Source organism: Mesoplodon mirus (assembly GCF_964341445.2).
Source record: "Mesoplodon mirus genome assembly, chromosome: 9".
NCBI classification, from domain to species: domain Eukaryota; kingdom Metazoa; phylum Chordata; class Mammalia; order Artiodactyla; family Ziphiidae; genus Mesoplodon; species Mesoplodon mirus.
Genome location: NC_138985.1, coordinates 70,577,700 through 70,601,800, shown reverse-complemented (window position 1 = coordinate 70,601,800; position 24,101 = coordinate 70,577,700). Strand labels below are relative to the sequence as shown.

At 39.9% G+C, this 24,101-nt stretch overlaps 1 protein-coding gene across 5 annotated transcripts in view; it reads left to right on the top strand.

Moving 5' to 3' along the window:
- PDE1C (phosphodiesterase 1C) overlaps window positions 1-19,575 on the top strand; it is a gene marked incomplete at both ends in the record, with an annotated part of 532,083 nt that extends 512,508 nt beyond the window's left edge. For 4 of the 5 annotated variants that reach the window (XM_082632880.1, XM_082632883.1, XM_082632882.1 and 1 more), the window contains 2 exons: window positions 483-551; window positions 19,406-19,575. In XM_082632880.1, the coding sequence (XP_082489006.1) occupies window positions 483-551; window positions 19,406-19,575 (239 nt within the window). Of the gene's footprint in view, window positions 1-482; window positions 552-9,664; window positions 10,068-19,405 lie in introns of those variants that run through there. The other variant, XM_082632881.1, reaches the window with a different exon arrangement.
- Between the last annotated feature and the right edge of the window lie 4,526 nt (window positions 19,576-24,101).

The following is a 24,101-nucleotide window of genomic DNA, read 5'->3' as shown; positions in this document are numbered from 1 at the left end:
GTAAAGGCTATAGGGACAAAGCAGAGACAAACCCCTGACTTCTCACTTCTAAATCCAGAACTTTCCCTTTCACAGCAGCAGTTCTCCACTCTGGATGCACATTAGCATCACCTGGGGTGGGCTTTGAAAATCCGGATGCCAGAGCTCCAGCCCAGTACAATGAACACAGAATCTCTGGGTGTGGTGCTCAGGTAACTGCATATTTAGAACGCTTCCCTGGTGATCCTAAAGTGCACGCCTGCTCAGACCAGTCTGGAGACCGAGAACCATCACTCGCACAGAGGTAAAGGCTGTGCTCCTGGCTTTACTGGACCATGGACTATGCCCTGCTTTGCTCCCACACCATCACCCAACCTTCTTCTCAGTGTTGTCTTCAGACCCAAACTTTTGGATCATTTGATAACATTGCACATGAGCATTTACCGGTCTGAAAAGTCTGTCCACAATCCTATTCTTTCTCATCCTCTCTTTCCTCTTTACAGGCACAAAGAAACATTCTCATGGCTCACCAGCCCCAAGCACTAGCTCCACGAGCTGCCTTACCTTGCCAGGTGGGTAAATATCGTTGCTTCATAATCTTAGTTGATCACAGACAGCAGAAAGGACCCGTTTCTCAGGAGTTGAGTTTAGCAGTTGATAAGTGGGGAATCTGGCCCCTTGTGTATCCTGTTGACCCCATGTTATCAGAGGGCTTTGTCTCTGTCATCCACATTTGTAAGGTTCTCCCAAGAATGGACATAACGTATTCATAGTTGGTTCCCAATCTCTCCTGCTCACTGATGGAAAGGGTAGAATCTTGATCTTCCTTAAGGTTCATCAGGACACGCTGTGCAAGTATTTCTTTGAGAGGCAGATGGCACAGGGGGAAGAATGAATTTTGGGTGAGAGAGAGAGACTTGGGTTCAAGTCTCAGCTTTGCCATGTTCACCCTGTGCAGGCTCACTACACTTATTCAGCTTCTTAGAGCATCTGTTTTCTCATCTGTCTGCATGATAATAAGAATTAGAAATAATACTCATCAATTTAACATAGTACTGACTCATAGAGGGTGCTCATAGCGAGTATCTACTATTGAGAAATAAGGAGGTCATGGGCGATCTGTACTGGATCCTATCTAACATTTACTAGAAAATTTTAAGCATTCATGACAATCCTGTGTAATCACTATTTAATATGAGAGGTACTTATTGGTCACTGTCTCCATACACAGGCTTACATTCTCCATGCAAATTAGGTTCCAAATAAAACTTGGAAAAACACATTTATTTGGAGGGAAGGAGAGATTATAAAAGGTAAATATAGACATTGTAGAAAAATCAAAAAATAATACAAATTAAAAGAAGGAAGGATGTTGCCAAAATGCTGCCACTCAGAGCTAATCAAGATTACCTCTCCTTCCAGTGCTTCTTAAATACCTTTTTTTTTCTAGATTGAGATTATACTCTACATGGAGTTTTGTTTCCCCCCTTTTAAAATTTACTATTACATTATGAGCTTTCCCTCATGTTATTAAATATTTTAAAAATATTTCAGCAATTGACTAACATTTCATATGATTATGCCACACTTATTTATATACAGCATCCATGGAATTGGTTTCAGGACTACCCACAAATACCAGAATCCATGGATGCTCAAGTCACCCACAGTTAACCCTCCATATCTGCAGGTTCCACATCTATAGATACAAGGGGCCGACTGTATTCATTAATAATCTGGCATTTATATAGCTTGCCTTTTTTATCATTAATAACTTTACATTCTTGTACATAAGTCTTCTTCTGAGTCTGTAAATATGGATTTAGGACAGATTCCTGTAGGTGCAATTACTGACTCAAAGAGTATGTACATACTTAGGTTCTTGACCCATTATTATCAAAGTGATTTCCAGAAAAGTAGTATTATTTTATACTTTAAGCAATGAGTTTGCCATTTCACTTTGCTCTTGCTACTGCTAACATTGATACTTAACTACTTTGATAAGAAAAATTATATTCATATTTTGTTTGCATTTAGTTTATCTTTAAAAAAATCTGTTTTCTAATGTTGATTTATCTTTTACATTGTTTCTTTGGGGAATTTCCATATTTCATCCATTCAAAGAGGGACAGTGACTTGCATTTTAGCTGCTCTGAAATAGGAATGTTTTGCAAGCAATGGGGTGTTATAATTGGATTAACAGCATTTTTTTCTGGGTTGTACATGAGATAATAGTTCACTTTATAATCAGCGGCATCTTAGATTAGATGAAATATAATCTATGTCCATCTGCTTTTTCAGCCTCAGCTTAATGCAGTGTCCCTACCCCAGTCCAACAGCTGGACTCAGTGTCCACTGAGTAGCCCCTGAACTTACTTGCCTCTCACTCTGCCTAGAACAGTCTTTACCCTTTTCTCCCCTGGTTAATTTCTCTTTGCATTCTCTCCAAACTATCTAGGTAGAATTAATGCTGACGTATAATTATTTGCTTATAAGTCCTTTAACCATTGATCGGTGGCTTTTTCAAGGGTAGGGACTGTCTTATTCTTTTTTGTCCCAGTGCCTGCTGAGGTGACAAGCACATATTGTGTGCTCATAAATGTTTATGAGGCCGGGTGCCCTGGTGTGTGAGTGAGCATTATCCAATTTAATTTATGACTAGATAGAAAGCAGCCATCCTCAGAAGAAGGCTCATCTTGGAAATTGGATTTGTATCAACTATACTAACTTACAGCTATACAACTATAACTATACAACTGTACTGACTATTTTTTAGTACTGAGTAGACCTTGCTCTGTAGTCTCTGGAAGCCCATTTCATCTTGTCCCTGTTTGTGGTTATTGTGCTCTTAGGATTATAGTCATTATGAGGAAAACATTTCTAAACCCAACAACTTCAGTCTGTAGTGATGGTGTTTGCTCTTCTTTGTAAAGTCATAACATTCCTGGGTCAGGTGGGACCTCTGACATACTGGACATCTGCATGAACATGCAGACCTAACCTGGTTCCCACCTGCTATGCCAGGGACCTATTGCTGGCCTGCTAGGATTCTAAGACCTCTGAGTCAGAGTCTCAGCCACCTGTCTTTGGCCTTAGTTTCGCAGTCTAAAGTGGTCCCAAATTGGGTGTCAGGACCTGAGTTCCAACCACTTGAAAACCTGTGGAGGTGGAGTGGGTCGTTCTCAAAACACTTGACATAATAAACCATGCTTTGTTTAGCAGACGCCCTCCACGTCATTCATAATGACAGCTAGCCCTCTGTTTCTCCTTGTGACCTCACGAACGCCACACATTACCTCCCACAGTGCACATGCCTCTATCACAAGCTCTTGGTGCAGGCTGTCAAGCAACTTAAAATATGTTTTAAGATACTCAAAGAGCCAAATGGAGGAATAAAAATCCTTTAAAACCAATAAAGGAAAATTATGCTGAAGCCAAACAAGAACAGAGATATGCAAAAGAAGCAATCCAAAGTCTGAAATGTTAAAAAGCAAACAAACAGGGCTTCCCTGGTGGCACAGTGGTTAAGAACTCGCCTGCCAATGCAGGGGACATAGATTCGAGCCCTGGTCTGGGAAGATCCCACATGCTGCGTAGCAACTAAGCCTGCAAGCCACAACTACTGAAGCCTGTGTGCCTAGAGCCCATGCTCTACAACAAGAGAAGCCACCGCAATGAGAAGCCCGTGCACCGCAACAAACACCCAATGCAGCCAAAAATAAATAATAAATTAATTAATAATTTTTTAAAAAGCAAACAAACATATAGTCATTGGAATTTTTTAAAAACAAAGAAAAACACAGTTGGTGGTATAAACTCAAGGTAGAACACAGCTGAAAAGAGAATTAATGTTGGAAGATAGTCCTTAGGACTTTATACCAAACATATTGTACAGATGGAACCATATAAAAAAAGAAAAGAAAGAGCTTGAACCATAAAACTCTTAGAAGAAAACATCCTTATGACCTTGAATTAGACAACGGTTTCTTAGATATGATACTGAAAGACCACGCTGCCAAAGAAAAATTAATAATACAACTTCATCAAAATTAAAAACGTTCCATTATCAAGAAAACTAAAAGAAAATTCATGTAATGAAAGAAAATATTTGCAAACCATAAATCTGATAAGGATTTAGTATCCAAAATATGTAAAGAATTCTTATAACTCAACAATAAAAAGACAAACAAGACAATTAAAAAGTGGGCAAAAGATTTGAAGAAACATTTCTCCAAAGAAGATAGGCAAATGGAACGTGAAAAGATGCTCAACATCATTAGTCATTAGGGAAATGCAAATCAAAACCACAGTCAGATACCACTTCACATGCACTAGAAAGGCAAGAATAAAAAAGATGGATAATAACAAGTGTTGACAATGATGTGGAAACATTAGTACCACCATACATTGCTGATGGGAATGTAAATGGTGCAACTACTTTGGAAAACAGTTTGGCAGTTCCTTAAAATGTTAATCATAGAGTGACCATAACACCCAGCAGTTCTGCTCCTAGGTATGTTCTCGAGAGGACTGAAAACATATGTTCACACAAAAACTTGTCCACAAATATTCATAGCAACATTACTCATAATAGCCAAAAACTGGAGACAACCTAAATGCCCATCAACTGATGAATATATAAACAAAATGTGGTATATCCATACAATAGCTTATTATTTGACCGTACTAAAGGAATAAAGTACTGATACGTTCTACAACATGAATGAACCTTGACAACATTTTGCCAAGTGAAAGAAGCCAGACACAAATGGCCACATATTGTATGATTCCATTTATGTGAAATATGCAGAATAGACAAATCTATAGAGACAGAACGTAGACTTGTGGTTACTAGAGCCTGGGGAGGGAGAAGAATGGAGAGTGAATTCTCATGGGTATGGGATTTTTTTTTATTGGTGAAGAAAATGTTTTGTAAACTGTCACTGTTTGCTGATGACATGATACTATACAAAGAAAATCCTAAAGATGCCACCAGAAAACTACTAGAACTAATCAATGAATTTGGTAAGATTTCAGGATACAAAATCAATGCACAGAAATCTCTTGCATTCTTATACACTAATAACGAAAGATCAGAAAGAGAAATTAAGGAAACAATCCCATTTACCACTGCAACAAAAAGAATAAAATACCTAGGAATAAACCTACCTAAGGAGACAAAAGACCTGTATGCAGAAAACTATAAAACAATGATGAAAGAAATCAAAGATGACATATACAGATGGAGAGATATACCATGCTCCTGGATTAGAAGAATCAACATTGTGAAAATGACTATACTACCCAAAACAATCTACAGGTTCAATGCAATCCCTGTCAAATTACCAAGGGCATTTTTCACAGAACTAGAGCAAAAATTTTTACAATTTGTATGGAAACACAAAAGACCCCGAATAGCCAAAGCAATCTTGAGAAAGAAAAACAGAGCTGGAGGAATCAGGCTCCCTGACTTCTGACTATACTACAAAGCTACAGTAGTCAAGACAGTATGGTACTGGCACAAAATATAGGTGACACCTATGGTCACCTTATCTTTGACAAAGGAGGCAAGAATATCCAATGGAGAAAAGACAGCCTCTTCAATAAGTGGTGCTGGGAAAACTGGACAGGTACATGTATAAGAATGAAATTAGAACACTCCCTAACACCATACACAAAAATAAATTCAAAATGGATTAAAGACCTAAACATAAGGCCAGACACTATAAAACTCTTAGAGAAAACATAGGCAGAACACTCTATGACATAAATCACAGCAAGATCCTTTTTGACCCACCTCCTAGAGAAATGGAAATAAAAACAAAAATAAACAAATGGGACCTAATGAAACTCAAAACTTTCCCACAGCAAAGGAAACCATAAATAAGACAAAAAGACAACCCTCAGAATGGGAGAAAATATTTACAAACAAAGCAACTAACAAAGGATTAATCTCCAAAATATACAAGCAGCTCATGCAGCACAATATCAAAAAAACAAACAACCCAATCCAAAAATGGGCAGAAACCTAAATAGACATTTCTCCCAAGTAGACATACAGATGGCCAACAAACACATGAAAAGATGCTCAACATCACTAATCATTAGAGAAATGCAAATCAAAACCACAATGAGGTATCACCTCACACCAGCCAGAATGGCCATCATCAAAAAATCTAGAAACAACAAATGCTGGAGAGGGCGTGGAGAAAAGGGGACCCTCTTGCACTGCTGGTGGGAATGTGAATTGGTACAGCCACTATGGAGAGCAGTATGGAGGTTCTTTAAAAAACTACAAATAGAACTACCATACGACCCAGCAATCCCACTACTGGGCATATACCCTGAGAAAACCATAATTCAAAAATATACATGTGGACTTCCCTGGTGGTGCAGTGGTTAAGAATCCACCTGCCAATGCAGGGGACACGGGTTCGAGCCCTAGTCCAGGAAGATCCCACATGCCACAGAGCAACTAAGCCTGTGAGCCACAACTACTGAGTCCACGCATCGCAACCACTGAAGCCCACATGCCTAGAGCTTGTGCTCTGCAACAAGAGAAGCCACCGCAATGAGAAGCCTGTGCACCGCAATGAAGAGTAGCCCCCGCTCACCACAACTAGAGAAAGCCCGCACACAGCAACAAAGACCCAACGCAGCCAAAAAATATATATAAATAAATAAATTTATATCAAAAAAATGGTCAACTTAAAAAAAAAAAAAGATAGATATACCACACTGTTCATTGCAGCACTATATACAATAGCCAGGACATGGAAGCAACCTAAATGTCTATCAACAGATGAATGGATAAAGAAGATGTGGCACATATATACAATAGACTATTACTCAGCCATAAAAAGAAACGAAATTGAGTTATTATTTGTAGTGAGGTGGATGGACCTAGAGTCTGTCATACAGAGTGAAGTAAGTCAGAAAGAGAAAAACAAATACTGTATGCTAACGCATATATATGGAAACTAAAAAAGCTGTACTGATGAACCTAGTGGCAGGGCAGGAATAAAGACACAGACGTAGAGATGGACTTGAGGACACAGGGTGGAAGGGAAAGCTGGGATGGAGTGAGAGAGTAGCATGGACATACATACACTACCTAATGTAAAATAGATGGCTAGTGGGAAGCTGCTGCATAGCACGGGGTGATCAGCTTGATGCTTTGTGACGATCTAGAGGGGTGGGATAGGGAGGGTGGGAGGGAGACTCAAGAGGGAGGGGATATGGGGATATATGTATACATATAGCTGATTCACTTTGTTGTACAGCAGAAACTGACACAACATTGTGAAGCAATTATACTCCAATAAAGATGTGAAAAAAATGTTTTATAATTAAATATTGGTGATGATTGCGCAACCTTGTGAATAAAATAAAAAGCACTGAACTGTACACTTCAAATGGTGAATTATATGGTATGTGAACTATATCTCAATTTTAAAAATGAAAGAGCGTGGAAGATAGATAAACAGCTCTAAAGGCTCAAATTCCTAGACAGTAAATGCACCTCACTTGCCATACCTAAGTAATACCAAACACATACCAAAATGCATTGTGTGAGATTGTTCCAAATTATGTCAAGGGTGAGAAAATATTAAATGCTATAAGAAGCTGGTTGTGTTCAAGGGAGCTGCAAGCAGGTTTCCTGTAATAAAATGACAACCAACTGACAGCAAAATTTGCGTTAGCAACAGCAGATGCCAAAAGACAATGAAGATATATCTTTCATAGGCTGAGGGAAAATAAAGCATTATATAATAGCTAAAATAGCTAAATTATTAGTTATGAATGAAGGCAAAGTAAAAACATTTTAGGTTTACAATGACATAATTTAGCACTCCAGACTTCACTAAAAGAAGTATAAGGGATATACCTCAAGAAGAAGAAAAGTGAACCCAAAAGCATAGTGTGAGAGACAGGAATTAATGGTGAGCACACAAGTAAATAAAGCCTGTTGGTAAATGTGAGTAACTGGTCACCATAAAAATAATGTCCATATTTTTTGCATTAAAATAGGAAACAGAAGCTATAGATGGAAGAGGGGATATTTAAGAGGGAGTTAAGGAATGCTAAGATCTATTCTGTCTTTGGGCAGAGCTTTGTAATTTTGTAACTTTTTTTGCAACGCAAAGGATCATCAGTGAAATAATAGAAATATAACCTATAGCATCTAAGTCAGCAAATGAACAACAACAAAGAAAGGGAATACAGAAAATGTATCTACTTGATAGAAGGCAGAAAGGAAAAAAAAGAAGCAAGGAATAAAGAATGATTATAAAATTAGAGAGTCGAATCAAGTCCAAAACCAAAACAAAATTAGATAGTAGAATCAAGTCCAAAACTATCAGTAATAAGAATAATTGCAAATGGCTCAAACTCTGCTCTTAAAATACAGAAATTTGGATAAGAAAAACAAAATCCAGCCCTGTCCGTCTTTTAAAAGAAACACTTTTAAGAAAAACTCCCAGAAAGTCTGCTAATGTATGGCAAAAGAAATTCCATGCAAAATATAAAGCTAGTTCTTTGAAAAATATCATCCATTTTAACATCTGTACAAATCCTATTATATAAATGTGCCACAGGATATTTAATCATTTTTCTGTTGATGGTGGTTCTCCATTTTTTTGCTATTGCAAACAATGCTCAACATAATGTTGGGCAAGAAAAGCAAGTTTCAATAAGATTTATACCATCTAACACAATTTGTATTATCTTTTAAAAACAAGCAAAAATAAAAGTAGATATTTTATGGTTGCATAGAAATGCAATAATTGAATGACTATATGCACAGGAATAATAAACATCAAATTCTGGATGTTTTTTTGTGGGGGGAAGGGAAGGGTATATTAGGTACTTAAATTCTACCTTGATATTTAATCTCTTTAAACAAATTTTTGAACACATATGCAAAATGTTAAGATCTGCTTAAACTGTATTGAGAGAGTACCTGGGTATTTGTTATATTATTAATTATAGTTTCTGTATGCTCAAATATTATATATTAGAGAATTTCCTAGTGAAAAATCTGTGACTGTTTTCCAAGACAGTTTTGTTTGTCACATGTGTCAGTCCTGAAGCCACCAGAGACCACTTCATTAAAGAACTGCTTGTGTGGTTTCCGAAATTATCAAAGCTTTCTCCTGACATGCCAGCACCAGGAAACTGCTCTGAGGACATCACCTTGATTCCTTGCACGCCCATAGCAAAGTGACTCTTATATGGTAAAGTAATAGCACCTGCAGACAATTTTTTTCTAGTGCCAACTTCAAGTGTGGCCCATGAGGTTTGTGAACGCAGTCAAGCTCATGGGCGGGCCGTAAATGATGGAGAGCTGAGCAAATGGTGGCTCTCGCTGGAGGAGTGGCCCAGAGCTTCACTTCCAATCATGACTGCTAACGATGGAGACTAGTCAGTGGCTTCTGAGCAGATGCCCCCAGCGCCTCGGTCACATCACTTTCCCGAAGTGATCGTTAGATGGAAAGGTACAGTACCGGAGTCATTTGCTGATGCAGATAGCTGATTGCTCCTGTGTGTGCAGCTTCTGGCTTGCACGGTAGTGTTGGCAATAGATGCAGCTCTGCTTCTAATCTCCGTTGCCTGATGTAGAAAGAGTTGGTGCGTTGAGATGCCAGCTGGCTTGCAATGACATTTTTTGTGTGTCCTGTTCTAGGGGACTATGGATAAAACATCCATCCAGAGGATTCCTCAGAAGAGAACTGACCAGCCCTGAGGTCTGAAGACATTTTAGGAAGCTTATGTTGCTTTTACAGAAACAAAATATTATGTGTATTGTAAGTTACTGAGTGATTAACTTCAAAAATGGTAACTTCTGATCTTCCTAATACAGATTTTTAACAGTAAATACTTTGGTATGTATTGCACATCTATCAAATATCAGGGACAATGCTAGGTTCTTCACAAGTATTATCTCATTTAATCTTCACAACAACCCTCTAAGGAAGGTACTGTTATCTCCATTTCACAAATTAGGAAACTGAGGCATACTCAGATAAATAGCTTGCCCAAAGTTAGCAGATGGCAATCCTGTACTCTTTGCTCGAGTTTCATTGTCAAGGGTAAAGACTGGTGTCAAACAGTCCACACTGGAACAGCCTTTCTTTCACAGTTGTACTCTGCCTGGGGTAGAGTACAATTAGGCATGTACCGATTTCAGGCACAGCTGTGGGGTGTGGAGGGATCCTGCATTGTCTTCATTTTAAGTAAAGGTTCCCATGAGTGGTCTCTTTGCAATTGCCTTTTATCTTGAGTTCAGTTTAAGGGATGCCAGTTGTCATTCTTACTATGGACTAGAGCAAAACACATTTGTTATACGTGATTTAGCACTTCAGAGCTCTAGAACCCTAAAGAAATTTAACTTTACAGGCTTCTTCTGGCAGAGGTCATAGTTGGAGTGAGCAAAGGACTGAGCTACTGACTTGGCCTTACACTCCGCATCTTCAGATGCACACGTGGAAAAAGGCACACACTGATGAAAAAATATCGAACAAAAGACTTAGCTTGCGTAATCTCCCCAATATTTTTCTCCTTTGAAGGAGCATGCCTCATGTTCTTTGTGCTTGCCAGGAGAAACAAAATGAAAACAAAGAACTCAATTGAAGATGATCATCTCCTTGAGGGAGGGCTTTCTTATTCGTTTTTATTAATTAAAATAATATTTTTGTTAACTTAAACAATTAATCATTAAATCATAAGGTCACAGGGCATTGAATAGCTAGCAGTTGTTTGAACAAGAAAAGAGCTTATTTTCCAACCTTATTACCTAATTGCTCCTGCTCTTTCACCTGTTTGTCAGAGAGACTTGAAAACTGTGCCTCAGCCTCTCCAGACGATAGTAAGACCTGAGTTGAGGTTATAGCTTTGGTGTCAAACAAAAGTGCTCAGGCCTCAAATTTGAAACTTCAAAGGAAAGGAACTTGCCAACATTCTTCTTTGAGCAAACACGGGCAGCAAATCTAGGTATCAAGGCATTGCTGATGCAAGGGAGAAATATTAGGTTTTGTAGATTCTAGTCAACTGGGTCAGCTGGTGTGTATTCTAAGTGATTCCCCTCTTCTTTAGTAAATGAGAGATTTATGAAGGTTACTGAGTATGATGCCGAGTAGTTTACTCATTCATTAAATATTTTTCAGCACCAACTGTTATCAGTACTGGGATTAAATTCTGGGGATGCAAATGTGTATAACACCCTGTCCCGTCCTAATGAAGTTTATAGCCAGGATCAGTGATCTGTAGGGTGAAGCATAAGGAAGAGGTATCTCAAAGACCAGGGAATCAGTGGCTCGCGAATGGCTTCCAATGAAGGTGACTCAAAGAATTATTATGGCTCAGCATAATAAATGCAAAGAGTCTTAAGAATCAAAAGTCATTTGTTTGTCATTTTCCTAATTACGTCAAGATGAGAGTTCAGGGACTGAAACTCCTTCCATCCTGGTTGGGTATCTAAGCCACACTTCCCATCTGGGGGTTCCAGCGCTCTACACTCATGGTTAGAAATAGCCCAAAGTGATTGAATGAACCTCCGTATTTGTACATGGTATAAATAGTTTAGAATGTGGGATAGATGTTTCTGCTTTGCTTAAAATGGCACTGGGTTTCAGCAAAGTGTTTCTCTTAGGTAGCTGAATGGAAAAGCAAACATATATACATACATACATATATATATATGTATATATATATATATGTATGTATGTATTTTTTTCCCCACAAATGCCCATTTTGGATAATTAGCCTTTTGTGAGTCACAGTGGTGTGTTCTCTGCCAAATAGTCACAAATAAATTCATTAAGTTAATCTCTTCGTTGTGTGCTGAGGTCTTTCATGTGGTAAAATCCATTTGTATGGGGAATGACATGACTTTCCTATACTATAATAAGAAATCCACCAGGGAGGCCACCCTTAAAAGGCTCCTGGTGATGACCTCTCATCTCCTGTGCTGTGTCATGATGGTAGCCACATACCAAGCACCTACGGCATACTGGCACTCTGCGAGGTTGCGAGGTACCAGACATACATTATCTCAGTTATAGCCCCTTTAAAATCCTCACAACAACCATGCAAAGAAGTTACCATTTTCCCCATTTTACAGAAAAAAACAAAAACAAACCCAAAACCCTGAATCCCAAAACAGAGTACCTCCTTAGGATCTCACAGCTGGTAATAGTTTAATCCAGTTCTGTGACACCCCAAACCCACGCTTCTCTCACAATACCACACCACCTCTCCCAAAAGTAGATCTTCGTGGATTTGATTCTTGTCACAGATCTTAGCATGTGGCCAAGGGTTGGCCACTCCTGTGTGCAATGACCAGACCCTGTCAGCTGCCCCAAGCATCCCTCGAAACTTAAGGATAAGCCGACATATTCTCAAAACAAACTCAGCACCTAAGCCAGTGGTTCTCAACCTGGCTACGAGTTAGAACCACTGGGCATTACAAACATACTTGCTTGAGCTTCACCTTAAAATAACAGATTACTTTCAGGACTCTTGGAGGTGGGGCTTAGGAATCAGTAAATTTGAAGCTTTCCAGGTGATCTGATGGACATCCAGGGTTGAGAAATGCAGGTGGAAGCAAACAGCTTCAGGTTGGATGAAGGGCAATAAAACTATGTGGTTTATTTTTTTCCCTGTGGCCATGTATTCCTCTGGGGACCTGGAAATGCTGGTCAGGTGATCTTTCCACACTAGGGAGTGGTTTGGTTCAGGCAGTGTCAACTGGCTTTTTCTGGATAGCTTCTCAGACAGCAAGCTTCCTGTCTCCTGTGCTCTTTTCTCTGTGAGCTTCAGATGTGGAACCAGTAGATTAGTTAGTATTCTCATTTTCTTGAGGAAGAGTCCTTGGAGAACCAGTCTTTTCCAGTGTAGATGCTGGGTTTAAGTATTCTAGTTTTAATATAAACTACACCTTGAAGAGTTTAAGCATAGATCCTCACCTTAGACAGCACTACATCTAATGTGCATGGGTTTAAGAGTAATTTTCTAGCTGGGTTCATGTTGCTAGATTGTATTTCTGCAAAAGGAAGGAAGACCTATCAGCGTGGCCTTCATGTAATGCTTTCATGTCTTGAGGAGACAAAGCAATTCCCTAGCTGGGAAAGTATTCTGCTGCTGAGTTTTCCTGGCAATTGCAAATCTTCCAGATAATTCCTGAAATGTAGGATCTTCCTCTGAGGAAAGGGATGGAAACTGATACTGGGTGAACGCCTACTATGTGTCAGCGCTGTGCTGGCTGTTTCTTATACGTTGGTTTCTTGTCATTTTCACGCAGGCCTCTGCAGTGAGTGTTACTACCTTTTTTTTTCTTTTTATGGGAAACTGAAATTATGTGTCCCAGTCATATGGGGACAGAGAAAGAACTGAATCTGACTCCCTTCCAAGGATGGGTGAGGGGCGACTACAAATGAGATAATGGGTATAAAGACACTGAACTGTGCAGAAGACAGGCCATGCTACTGGGCTCCTTAAACAGCAAAGCCCCGGGTTCACAAAAAGTTGTTATACTTCACTTTCATTTTTAAAACTGTTTGCTGGGAAGCCTAGATATTGAACAAGGACCAAGTCTCCTGTTCTGGTGAAACAAATGAACATCTTCCACTTGCCCTTTAAGGAAAAGACCAGCTATGAAAACCAATTCAGCCAAACTGCTCATTTTAAAGGGTGTGTTTCTTCCTTTGGGATTGGGATGAACCCGTCTTGATTCCACTCTCTGTGGAGCTGATGTTAGTGAGAGGAGTCTTTTGGCTGATTGCGTGTCTTCCCACGAGCTTATCTTCAGAAGGCAGTTAATTCATACCAAATGTGCTAGTGTGGCTGCCTCAATCAGAAACAGGTATAAGTCGGGTTTGGAATTCCAGATGCTCTGAGAAGATGTCCCAGAAAGAAGCTAGAAAGAGTCCAGAGAGAAGACGAATCCAGAGGACGAAACTGATGTCAGGCCGATTCTCTGAAAAGGGCAGGAGGAGTGAGCGACACCCTTTCCACCAGCCCAAGATCGGCACTGCCAGGGATGGTGGTGCTTGTCCCAGAGTCTTTCCAGAGCTCCCCTTACCCATCAGCAGTTCCCCTGGACATGGTCACTGTCACTACAATAATAATAGAAGTTGCCCTTAACGGAGGCCTTCTATATGCCAGTCACTGTGATTCACATGGTCCACATGCCCCATCTCGCCGAGTCCTCCCAAGAAGCCCTGTTAAGTGTGTAACATTGTTATTCAGAGGGGAAAAGTGACACTTAGAGAGGGGAAGTGTTTGCCTAAGACTGAACAGCTGGGGGAGGTGAAGGAGGCTTTAAAACCAGGTCTCTCCGACTTCAAAGCACCCACTCTTGCTCTGACGCCTTAGTCAGACACCAGGAACATCCTCTTTGGTCTTACTCTTTGCTTTTCCAAGTGCTCAATATATTTAGGAAAGATCGCTGACTCTAAGTGTTGGCTCTTCATGTTACAGATTTCCTCACAATCCTCAGGTGATAGCATCAAAGTTGTTTTTTCCAACAAAAAGAACACTTTTTTTCTTCATTTCTCAGAGCTTTTGTCTTCATGTTAGACCCAACAGGAAGAACAAACTATGTGGGTAGGAGAGAAAAAAAAAAGCCTAATTTTGAAGACCACAAGTAACTTTAATTGATGCGTAAAGGACTCTTCACCAGCCAGGCAGTTGGTTGTGATCAAACTATAGCAAGAGCCCTGGCGAGCTCTTTACAATTTATAGAATACTTGCAGTGTGTGCAAAATATCATCACTGTTGTTCCCTTTGTGAAGATAAGGAGGGGGGAGATTGGCGAGACTGAAACAGTAGTTTGCAAACTCTGGCACAGTGGAATTATCTGAAGAGCTTTAGAAACTCCTGAGGCCTCAGCCTAACCCCACACAGATTCTGCTTTCATGGGTCTGTGGTACCCAGGATTTTTAAAAGCTCCCCAGGTGGTTCTCATATGCAGCGAGGGGGTGAGAACCACCAAGTTAAAAATTTCACCCAAGACCCTGGGGCTCCTCTGACTTGATTGCTTGTCTCCGGTGCTTAGACTTCTGGAACACCTGTTCCATCCCAAACCCACAGTAGGTGAGGGAAAAGACAAAAGCAGCTATTTAAGAGACCTGTTAGCCACGATTTTTATGCAATTCCTTCCTGAGCCATTACCACACAAATTGTATTAAGGAGGAATGGTTTGCTTTTGCTCTGGGGGAAGTATGATTATGGCTACTAACAATGGTATTCAAGAATCCTATATATCATAGATATATACTCAAATTATTGATAGTATAAATGAATTACTATTTTAACTTATTATGGTAGTTATTAAAACTTACTCTGAACTTTGGTCCCGGGTTATTTTAAATATGTGAGGTCTGAGGCTAGACCACTTGGATGTGAACCCAGAATCCAGACTTCCTGCAATGCTAGCTATGTAAACTTTGGCAAGTTACTGAAGCTCAGTTTCCTCACTCAAACTTTGGCAAGTTACTTAAAAGCCTCAGTTTCCTCACTCAAAAAGGGGGTGATCGGGGCTTCCCTGGTGGCGCAGTAGTTGAGAGTCCACCTGCCGATGCAGGGGACACGGGTTCGTGTCCCGGTCCGGGAAGATCCCATATGCCGCGGAGCGGCTGGGCCCGTGAGCCATGGCCGCTGAGCCTGTGCTTTCGGAACCTGTGCTCCGCAACGGGAGAGGCCACAACAGTGAGAGGCCCACGTACCGCAAAAAAAAAAAAAGGGGGTGGTGGTGATAATAGTGCTTGCCTGTTGAATTGTAGTGAAGATTAAAGGCTGGTTCACATTAAATTCTTAGCATTGTGCCTAGTACACGATGCATGTCAGATATTATCATTTTACCATCACGGATCCTGAAATGAAAATCACAGGCTCAGTTCTTACATCATTTTATCCTCGTGGAATGGATGTTGACACGTCAATCCCTTGCAATTCAAAACTCATGGATGATTTTTGAGCATTTTTATAAGGACTTTGCATCAAATTTCAGACAGATATCAATAGACACTTTTAGAAATGGAATGTATGGCAGTGGGCTTTTGTTCCTCATGTAAAACAACATTTATGAGGCAATAAATGATTGTTTTTTATCTTGTTAGTGTATGTGTTGTGTTGTGTGTGTGTGTGTGTGTGTAAATGCAGTTAGAAAATGTCTACATGTGGAAATGTTTTTTCCAAAGGTCATGTTATGGCATTATCTTGAAAGAGAAGAAAACACATGCACAACACTTTTTTTTTTTAAAGGTGCCAATATTAGAATTTATTCAGAAGCTAAGAGTAAACCAAGTTTATGTCTTTGGAGGCAGTCCTCTACCGCAGAGATTCAGAAATTTTCCCAGTTGCCGCTGCTGTGCAGTGGCCCTGCGAGATCACACTGAAGCCGTGGGGGATTGAAGACACAGATTTGGGTTCTAACACAGATCATGGTTTACCACACGGGAATTAGGCTGCACGTAGATTAGACGAGCCCTGTTGACCATTCCTTCTGCCTGCTGTCCGTGCAAACAACAGGGCATACCGAATTAATAAGATACAACATGTTATGACATGATAACGACAGTGATAATGAATTAATCCAGTCTTTCTGAAAGTGTGACATGCTCCTGATAAAGGGGCGCCTTGGCCTAATCAAAATGAGAAAAACACATGCTGTTGGCTGTTCTTAGGGATTCATAATACATGTCGCCATCATTTAGGTCTCTGAGAAGTCCTGCCATGGGCATACTAGTTTAACACAGTTACGTTTGATATATGAATAAATCGCAGTCTATTTTCTGAAGAAGAATAAGTCTATGCATTACTTTCCTATGGGGAAAAAAAGTAGCCACCAAGCAAAGTGGCCTCAGAGAGAGAGAATAAAAGGTTGGTGATGGCAGATAAAAGGGCGAAAGTCATAGACACCTTTGGGAGAAATTGCATTTATGAAAAAGATAAGATTTAAACAAATGAGGATTAAAACTCCTAAAAGAGCGTTAACATCTATGAAAAACAAACACTGTAATTGTATAATAAAGGATGATGATGTGTCAGTTTTTGTCTTGAACTTTTCTTTTCCTAAGCACATTTGAAAGTAATATAGATAATGACTTTCCCGAGTTCAGGCTCTGTGCAGAGAAACGTGCCTTTGTCAAATCTTCATTAGCCAATGAGATCGTTTTCTCCAAATAAATTGCTCTAGGAGACAAGAGCAGACTTTGTGAACGTGTCCCCAAGAGGAAAAGGGTCCAACTTGTTGATAAGCATATGAAGGGGAGGGGATTCTGTTCCCAATTTGGTTCTTCTCTGGTTGGGGCGGGGAGGGGCTTGGGGTGAGAGAGCAGAAGAGGATTGTAACACTACTGCCTGAGTTCAGCTGTGGGAGGTACCCAGCCATCGAAAGGGAAAGGGCCAGATCTCCTTCCAGAAATATCTCAGGAATCGCCAAAAGACAAATGAAAGAGTCCTTAAGTAGCCACAGCACCACCCCGGAAGAAAGGTCCCCATTAAATTCAAAATGGTACCCTCATCCCAGGTGCTGCTGTTTTGCCCTGTCATCATTTCATGTTCCCCTGGAGAGGGGAAAGGCAGTCAATGCGTACAAACAGCACTGTGTGAATTTTTATTTTTTCCCACATTTTGAGTGAGGGTGACAGCAGGCATATAAGTATTTCCACAATCTCGGTGGGGAGCCGATCTCTATCAGCGGATTCAACTCTATTTGCAGCGACTCCAGTGGCAAGGAGAGCTTTCGTTCTGACAATCAGAATTCTAGCAAAGGGTAAATGTTTCTTCATGCTGAGAAGTGGGAAATTCAATAATACTTTGGCTGGGTTCATGCTGAGTAGTGAAAATAGAATGAATATGGAGAGGGACTGTGACTTAAAGAGCAGTAAGTCAGCTAGCCCAGAAGTGTGGGACAATCAGCTTTTAATTCGAAGCCCTCGCCTGTTTCTACTCCATTCTCCAGGGTAACGGGACTGTTTTTATATTTGTTCCTAGAGTGTTTTGTGCTGCAATCCCTTGTTTACCCCAAGAAACAGAATTAAACATTCTGAGATCTTTAAAAAAAAAAATCTGCATATACATTATTATGGCACTATAGGACCATTTGCTGAAAATCTTAACCTATGGGTTAGCCTAACTCCAAAGGCAAAGTAGGTGTGGATAGTGTGGAGCTTGTAGTAATAGCATTACGTATTATGATTGAACACTTTTTCTTCTATAAGCAAGTCACAGGTTTCAGAGGGGGTTACTGGAATGGAAGCCCCATGAGGGTAGAGGTTTCTGCCTGTTTTTTTCATTGTTGTATCAGCAGGACACACAGTTAAGTGCTTTAAGAAGTGGGTGAATGAATATTGATCTCTAGGCTGTGAAAAGTATACTCAGCTATGAGTGCTCTGAAAGGTCTCGGACTAAAGTGCAGAGTAAACTCAGTTTTCCTGACTTTCCATTATGTATAGTTTTGTAGAATAGCTTTGATACTTGATTCTATGGAAGAAATTTTTAGTAGTATGTTTCTTTTTAAAAAGTTACATCACTAAAACTTGATCATCATAGAAAAAGTAGAAAGTGTAAACAATTAGAAATAAAATTGCCATGTATATACTACTCAGAGATAATCACTGGTATGGTTTAAATGTATGTTCTCCCAGATTTTCCTATGCACACACTTATACGTTTTTATAATATTAAGATTAATGTATATATGCTTTTTTTCATTCAGCAGTACTACATCCTAATAAGTGTGTAGTATATATCATTGTTGTTTTAATTTTCAATTCCCGAGTGACAAAAATTGTTGAGCATCTTTGCCTATGCTTTTTGGCCATATGTATATCTTCGTTGGCAAGGAGTCTGTTCAGATCTTTGCATATATTTAAATTGGGTTGTTTGTTTCCTTTTGTTGAATTTTAAGAGTTCTTTCCATATTTTGGGTACAAGACCTTTATACATGTGCTTTGCAAATATTTTCTCAGTGATGTGCTTCTTATTAGCACTCCGGGATCGTGTGCCACTTTGCAACCCTAAAAGCTTACATACAGTGCTAAGTGCTGATTAATGAGATGGCTGTGCTCACCTGTGTTTGCTTTGCTATTTCCCAAAGTGACGCCACTGCTCCCTCTCACTTCCTTAACCCCATCCATTCATTGTCAAAGAACCTTTGTATTCTGGGGTCATCACTGTCTACCTCTAGGAATTTTCTTTTCCTAGGCATTTGTCTTTATTTATTTTAAGTGAATGACCAAAGTGATGATGTGCTTATTCATCTATTTGCAATAAGTTTTCTAGTGAGAGTTCAACCCTGTTTGTTTCCTGGTTTTAAAGAAGACAAACAGGTCTGGGGGCCAGGAAGTCACCCGCAGGATTTAGGAGCACTGTGTAGTTGGTGAGGCTAACCGTTGTCTGTCTTCCTTTGCATGGCCTGCAGTTATCAAGCCTCCTCTGCGTTATTTTAAATGCCCTGCTTATGCATCTAGCTCCTACGCACCTTCGGTCCCAAAGAAAACTGATGAGCATCCTGCAAGGTACAAGATGCTGGATCAGAGGATCAAAATGAAAAAGATTCAGAACATCTCACATAACTGGAACAGAAAATAAATCAAGGGGAAGAGGGAGTGAAGGAGAGGCCCACCCATCTGCCTCTGGGCACTAACCAGCCACAGTGGGATATGTCTCCAGAATGAGGCCTTCAGGGCTGGTGCTATCATTGTTGACTCTACCAAGGCACGGTGAAGCCTATATGTGAGTTTCCCCTTTGCTGTTCTGTTATAGAGCCATCAGTCACAGGATTTGGAAGCCCATGCAGCCTCTAGCAGCAAACCAGTAAGAGAGTTGTCTCATGTGGCTTTTATTGGTATAGATCTTTCAAAGTCTAAATTGGACCCAAGTTAAAATGATGCTACCCGTTCAGAAAAAAATGAAATTCTTCCCATTGACACTTTTTTCATCCCTGGAAATTGACTTGCCCCAATGAGAATATCAGTTTAATAATAATCACTGTATTTAAGAAATGCACTTCTGGGCTTCCCTGGTGGCGCAAGTGGTTGAGAGTCCACCTGCCGATGCAGGGGACATGGGTTCGTGCCCGGGTCCGGGAAGATCCCACATGCCGCGGAGCGGCTAGGACCGTGAGCCATGGCCGCTGAGCCTGCACATCCGGAGCCTGTGCTCCGCAACGGGAGAGGCCACAACAGTGAGAAGCCCGCGTACCACAAAAAAAAAAAAAAAAAAAGAAATGCACCTCTAAAAACATCTTTTCCAATTTTTAATACAAATATTTACAATTCAAGTAAACATGGAACTTTCAAAGTCATTGCATTCTCAACAAAAGTTGTACTTCTGAATGGAACTATCTTAGAGGGAAAGGAGAACTGATGAATTGTATTCATATGTACTTCTGAACTTAGGCTTCATAAAGCAGATCCAAGTTAAAAATAAAGACCGTTGTCTTCGGTTCTCATTGTATGCCTCATGCCTGATAGCCTCGCTGTACCTTTAAGAACATGAGAGTTTATAGGAGATGGATTTTGGATCTGCTTTTCTCCGATCTTTCCTCTTCACTCACAGTAGACAATGCCAGAAGTCAATGGGATGCCTGTACCTCAGGGACTCCTGGTTTGAGATTTACCCAGGAAATGTCCATTTAGTCTTATGGTCCTGGTTCAAGAGAGTATAAAATGCTGAAGCTAATTTGAATTCCTTATTGGCAGATTTTTCTCCATAAGTTTGGAGGTGACTGTAAGTTAAATTTCAGGTCATCTTCCCAACAGACCACAGATCTGAGTCCCTTTGGGAGCCCAATTGCTCTCACAGCTGTTGGCGGGATAGAGGTCTATAACTTACCTCTCTTCATGGTGGCATTTTTGAGCCTTTCTGTATCTCTCCCTAAAGTTTTTACTTTGGGACTAAATTCACAGAAATGGTGAGAAAAATCTCAAGGTCAGAAATAGCTTTTGATCCCTTCAGAAATGGTCTGGTGCGGTGGAAAACTTCAGGTTTGTTGTCTGTCAGGTCTGATCTCCAAGCCTGTTCTGTCTATAACTAGTTGCAGGTCCTCAGTCTAAATGGCATAACCTTTAAAAGGCTCAGTTTGCTTGACTAGAAAATGGGCTTCATAATCCCCACTCTTGCCTTTTGTGATGAAGATTAGGGATAACGTAGGTTTTGTTTGCTATGGCTGAGCCTGGAGAGTCATAGGTACACAGCAGAGGTAGCCGTGAGCATCCCACTGCTGAGAAAACTTTCTGGGATGCCCCTCAAAGAGGAGACTGTACCCTGAGCCACAGCATTTGGGGTCTGATTGTAAAAGGCGTAGCATCTTCTCTTCTTATTCTCCACGTTCATTTCCGATAAACCACAGTTTTGCAAGTTGAGTCTGCACCAGAGTTTAGTGCCCATCAGGCTATTGAGAAATTTATTTATAATGTGCTTTACAATGGTATTTCAGGGAAATTTAATTGCTATACAGAAAGGAAAATCACTGCGACTTTTCATTAAGGAAGCAATTAATTCTTAGCTCCCTGCTTGGTGCCTGAGCAAGAGGACCCTTCTGCAGGCTGGTAGAGTCTAATCAACCTGAATTAGATTAACTCGACAGGTAATTTCTACCTGTTTGTATACAGATGCCTTAGTGCTTGCTGCACAGTTATTTGGCCACACAGTGAAACTGTCCATGGGGTAGTGGCCTCCAGTGGATCAACCCACAAATGATGGTCCTCACCTGTCCCTCAATATCTTCAGTCTTAGGTATTGAGATTGTAGCTGTGCTTTCTTGACTGTGCTCCTTGGCATTGGAAGCCATGATCCTGAGGAAGAAAGTTGACTCCTTCTGTATTCTTTTATCCCAAGCTGTTACTTTTCAGCCTTTGCTAATCTTTCAATTGAGCAAATGTACAAGTATTGAAATTCTGCATTGCTTGTAAAATGCCTACCATGTTTTTTTGCATGATGGGTTGTATGGACAGGCCAGATTATATTCTTATAGCAAATAAAGTGATGCTTTTAAAGAACTTTCTTGTATGTGAGTCATCTTTTTCTTCTGCAGAATTCTGGGATTCATAGGAAAAGAGTTAGATTTCCCTTATGCTTGGCACTGTTCAGTCCTGAATATCTTGTCAAGATGAATAGACTAACCCTTTTCAGCTTGCTTCCTGATTGTATAGGCGAAAGCTTTTTAAAAAAAAAAAAACCCTCCTCCTCCCTACACCACAAACCCAATAAGTTAATTTGTTGAGTAATAATAGCAGCTAGTCCATAAGTAAACATCTGTGTTATCAACTCAGTTTATATCATTTCAGATGAAGGTGTATAGCTTAGTCTGAAATCTCAGTGGATTCAGAAAAAGGAATATATGTTTGAAGATTAAAGTGCCATTATACTTTTCTTTAAAAAAAAAAAAAGCAACTTTGCTCTTCATATGTGTCTCTGTTTTATCTTTGGATTCAAAATTCCTGGAGAAGAAAAGAATGCAGCTCTAGCCCTTAGAGCCTCACCCTTAAAAGTAGGTAGTTTGCCTAAGCCATTCTGCCCCACAAACATTTACCCATGGAGGTCCCATATGACCCAGAGTTGTGGACACAAATATCAGGTTGTGAACTCATCATTTCCTAAAATGCCTTGGGTGATGTTGCATTAGACAACACAATTGTGTTTCCAGTAAACAATCTCCCATCTGAAGAGAATTTTTATGTTAATAAGCCAAATGAAATGTGTGTCACCCAAAGGGCATCATGAATAGCTCATTTCTGGAAATGAGGTTGAAACCATGATGAACTGGTGGCACAAGGATCTGGATAAGGCACACACTTAAAAATTATATTTATTCAATTTGATGGAATCAAGGTATGGATCCAACTAGATCCACTTACTTCTTACGCTGCACTGCCACCTGGTGTCTCTTAGAGGCATGAAATGTTTGCTGAGTTCCCTGAGATCTTTTTTTTTTTTTCCTTTATAAAAGGAAGTTTTATTGTTAATGATGATAGTTTTTAGCTGGATGAATCTTGGAATTTAAAAGGGCAGGTGCCTGTGGAGAAAACCATTCTCATTCTCATAACAGTGTTGCTCCATTTCTGAATAGGTTTACTCTGCTAGCAAACACAGGGCCTTGAAGAGTCCTATTGTTTAAAAACAATAATAATACACACATGAACACACTAAGAAATCTTAATCTATGGAGAAAATAAAATAAAATTGGGGGACATATTGGGAGACAAATTGCAGAAGTCCTGGTAAATGTAATAGTAAATGTAATATGTAATAGTGACAGAATGCTAAATAAAAGACAATACCTGTGACATTTAAATATAAGTGTAAATAAACTATTTACAGCACCATTTAATTAATTAATTACCATTTAATTACAGTACCATTACTTTATTATCCCTAGTATGCTCATATGCTCACACAATCTCCATTTCTAAACCCTTTCCTTTTCACCTGTCTCTCCTGGAGAAGCTGTAAAAGTTAACATTCAATTCCTCAGTTTTCTTACATGTAGGGGCAGCCATGTGACACAGTTTCAGCTAATGAGCTATAAGCTGCCTTTTCCAGTTCTCCTTCTTGCCTGGAATAGAGACTTTAGCCTGGATGTGCAGCAGCCATCTTGGGTCTGTGAGGTGTTGATGAGCATGGAAATAAAGTCCAACATACTGAAAGTAAATGGAGCAGAAAGCTAGAAAGAGCCCGTGGCTCTGATTATATCACCGAATTGCTATACCATCTCTGGACTGACTCCTTGAGACTTAGTGTTGTGTGAGAAAAATAAACATATTTCTTTGAGTAACTGTTATTATTTCTCTTGCTACCTCTGAAGCCTATTCCTAAGTAAAAGACCTTGCTTCCCTAAAGTTCCATTAAGATGCTTACATTTTAGTTTTTTAAAAAAAAAACAGAATTTGTGTGTGTGTGTGTGTGTGTGTGCGTGCACGTGCGCACACTGCGTTCTCTGGGCAATTATCCAGCGCTGATGTGATCTTATGATTTCAGTTGTTGACACCATTGAAACTACAAGCTACTGTTTTTTCTTATGTTCCTGTTTGCTTCCCTTTATCTTAACTGCTGTAGGGGGGCAGTTCTCAGACATCTGAAGGATAGGTAGAAATTAAGAAACTAAAAAGTGGCAG